At 34.1% G+C, this 3,078-nt stretch overlaps 1 protein-coding gene across 1 annotated transcript; it reads left to right on the top strand.

Annotated features, from left to right (window-relative positions):
• The first annotated feature begins 603 nt into the window (after nucleotides 1-603).
• LOC128206981 (uncharacterized) lies at nucleotides 604-2,799 on the top strand. Its single transcript, XM_052909746.1, has 2 exons — nucleotides 604-662; nucleotides 894-2,799. Exons 1-2 carry the CDS (start codon nucleotides 656-658, stop codon nucleotides 1,523-1,525), a joined length of 639 nt encoding a protein of 212 aa, XP_052765706.1. The 5' UTR covers nucleotides 604-655; the 3' UTR covers nucleotides 1,526-2,799.
• Nucleotides 2,800-3,078: the final 279 nt, after the last annotated feature.

Here is a 3,078-nt window from a genome sequence, read left to right as displayed (position 1 = left end):
ATTCGTTTGAATAAAAAATGTTTGTATGAATAATCTGTTGATTGATCGAGGGATATTTATTAAGTTTAACACAAACAAAGTATTTTGATCTATAAATAGAGCCACATCACCATTATATGCTCAACATTTAATTTCTGCTTTTTTTCTCTTTAAATCTCACATTTACATCTGTGATCATTCGCGATTTATGACGAGTGTAACAATATATTACCTCAGTTGTGTATAAGAGTTAAATATGTATAATATGGCATGATATCAATCTTGACAGGGTTTTATATCGGATTGTAAATCTTGCCAATGAAAGTATTACGACAATACTGCTGGAGTTGGAATATTTTGTACGCTGTGTGCTTGTGTCGGTACAAGGTTTATCTTTAACGATCATGAAAATGAATGGAAACACACATCAAAGAACTATTTTATTCAAATAGTTTCCAAATACTTCAAAATAAATAACCTTTACATTTGTTATTGTGCAATGGTATTCAATAATAACGCTTCTTAAATTGCAATGAATCAATCAATTTCAACGAATAAGTGCAGGGTTTTTCCACGCTGTCTTTTTTCGTATCGGCTTACATTCTATTGAACAGAAACAGTCTGATAAACTTGAAATATTCTTTCGTTTTGATACAGTTTCGTAAACGGAGCCGAAATGTCAGGTATGGCTAGATTTAATTAGATTTTTTGCAAATATATAACTCTATGATGTTACGAGTTTGATGTTTATAAAATAAATTATTACTTTTATCGTAAGTTGGCTTATTAGTTGCCCGTAACATTAAGACGGGCGATGTGATTTAACGCCTTTGTCATCACAAAACGCCTGTAAACAAGATATCAATAATCTTAACCGATGACTTATAAATTGTTGAATGTGTGTATCTTTTCAGGGCAGAAAGAAAATTACGCACGCGTTTCTTTCTTTTTGAAAGATATAAAAACAGACAAAATATACGCCGTGACGCCCAGCCATGTTGCAAATTTCATTAACGACAAAGCTTCTATTGAAACCAAAAACGGAAAGGTTGTTTTGGTGAAGCGATTGAAGAGTGATAATGTACTTACCAAGGAAGACCTTGCAATCATTGAAGTGGAATATTGTGATCTCAAAAATATTTCAAACAAAGTAGTTCTTGACTTTGATACTCCAAGACAAATTGCAATTTATAATGGAACGAAAAACGATATATATGGAAAACCCGTTTTTAAATGCGTATATTCTACTACCGAAATCAAAACCGTTACAGAACATACAGCTTATATCGCGTCACGTAACGAACACCGTGAACAAAGTTACCTAGAAGATGAAAATTTCTTCTTCATTAAAAATGAAGGAACACCGTTTTCGTGTCCAGGTGACAGCGGAGCTCCAGTCTGCTTTCAAAGTACGGAACAAAGCAGTGACGTAGTAGTTGTGGGAATTATTTCCGGGGGAGATGACGATTCCACCAACTGCCTGTACCTTCCCAGAGCATTCGAAGGTCTTTGCAATCGTTATCCTGAGAAGCAATTTCCCTATTGATTAACAACAATAACTTTTCTTTTTTAATACCATGTGGAAGTAAACTGTTTATTTATTATACACCAGAATGCTTGGCGCCAGAAAGTTTTGATCTGGCTCAGAGAGTGAAAATAGACACAAGTTGGAATTTGTTTCAGGTAAAAAATGACCAATCAATAACAATAAATCCGTTCAATTTAAAGGAGCTACGAAAGCGTGTTAACCAAAGATTAAACCACGAAGACCTAGCAATTTTTGAAAACGACGATCCAATTTTCTTGGCCTTGTACTTTAGATTATATGCGTGCGATTGCTTGTATGACGGAAAACTTGACGAAGCCGAGTTGCGCTTGAAAAGAGCCCTGCGCTGTGCTGAAAAGGATGCTTATCTCAGTATACATTTCTTTCCAAAACTATTAACAATAATAACGTGGTTTTTCCTTGAACAGAATAAGCTGGACACAGTCATTGAAACACTAGATGTGTCTATAGATTTTGCAATGGACCATAAAGACCTGAGTGGTTTTCCTGTTGAAATTTTGCCGTATTTATACTACGACTCTAGTCGTTGTTATAGAGCCTTGTATGAGAAAACGGCGAACGCCGTTAACCTTGTCGGTGCTGCAGCATATAAGCATTCAGCTATTCAGGACGGCCGTGTAGCATCGAATTTAATATCACATATTTACATACAAAGTAGATCCGATGAACACTTGGACAGGTACATATTGATTGCGTGTGAATTTGCTGTGACACTTCTCGGATGTGGTGAGGAATTTGACCTCACAAATCGGAAAATACACAGAGACCATTTACAAGAAGCTGAAGCTGTTCTCAGTGATTTATATGATCATGTATCGGACGTTCCATTTGTTCAGCAATTAGTTTACCATCAGGCAATGTGCGATTTGAATTTTCGAAAGCAAAACATACACGAGGCTCATCGTTTTGCCAAGAAATTTGAGAAACTTGCAAAAGAATCAAACAACAACGACAAACATCTAGCAATGAAGAGAGTTGATTACATGGAACAGAAAATAAAACTCATGATTTAAAGTTTTCATATGAGTACATGCACACCAAATTGGGTAACTATTTCAAACATACCATCCTCATTTCGTGCATCCGTCATCACAATGTTTTCCTATAAAGGAATAATATTTTCATTTCAGTTATTTTTGGTTGGGTTAAAAAAAAATCGTTTATTACCGAAATTGTTTACTGTCGGTACTTTTTAGTTCATGTACTGGGTATCTCAGTAAATATACTAGATTTTCATTTTAAACCTGCCTTAAATTAAGTTTAGTGTCCCTTTCGATATATATCATTTGATAATTTTAACTAAATATATATTTCATTTTCAAGTATTCATCAAGAAACATTTCGTGTTAAAGAGTAATACTATTTGTGATATTTAATATATATATATCAGTGAGATTTATCTTTATATCAATTTTCATTCAAAGGGACATGTATGACTTTATTTTGTTATATATTTATACTCCTTTAAACCTGTCGATATGCAGATAGAGTAGCCTCTTCACAGGCATCAGTTCATTGTAATACAATTGAAT

The sequence above is a fragment of the Mya arenaria genome, chromosome 10 (genome assembly GCF_026914265.1).
Source record: "Mya arenaria isolate MELC-2E11 chromosome 10, ASM2691426v1".
In the NCBI taxonomy this organism is placed as follows: domain Eukaryota; kingdom Metazoa; phylum Mollusca; class Bivalvia; order Myida; family Myidae; genus Mya; species Mya arenaria.
Note: the sequence above shows the minus strand (reverse complement) of the source record. Positions and strands in the feature narration are given on the sequence as shown.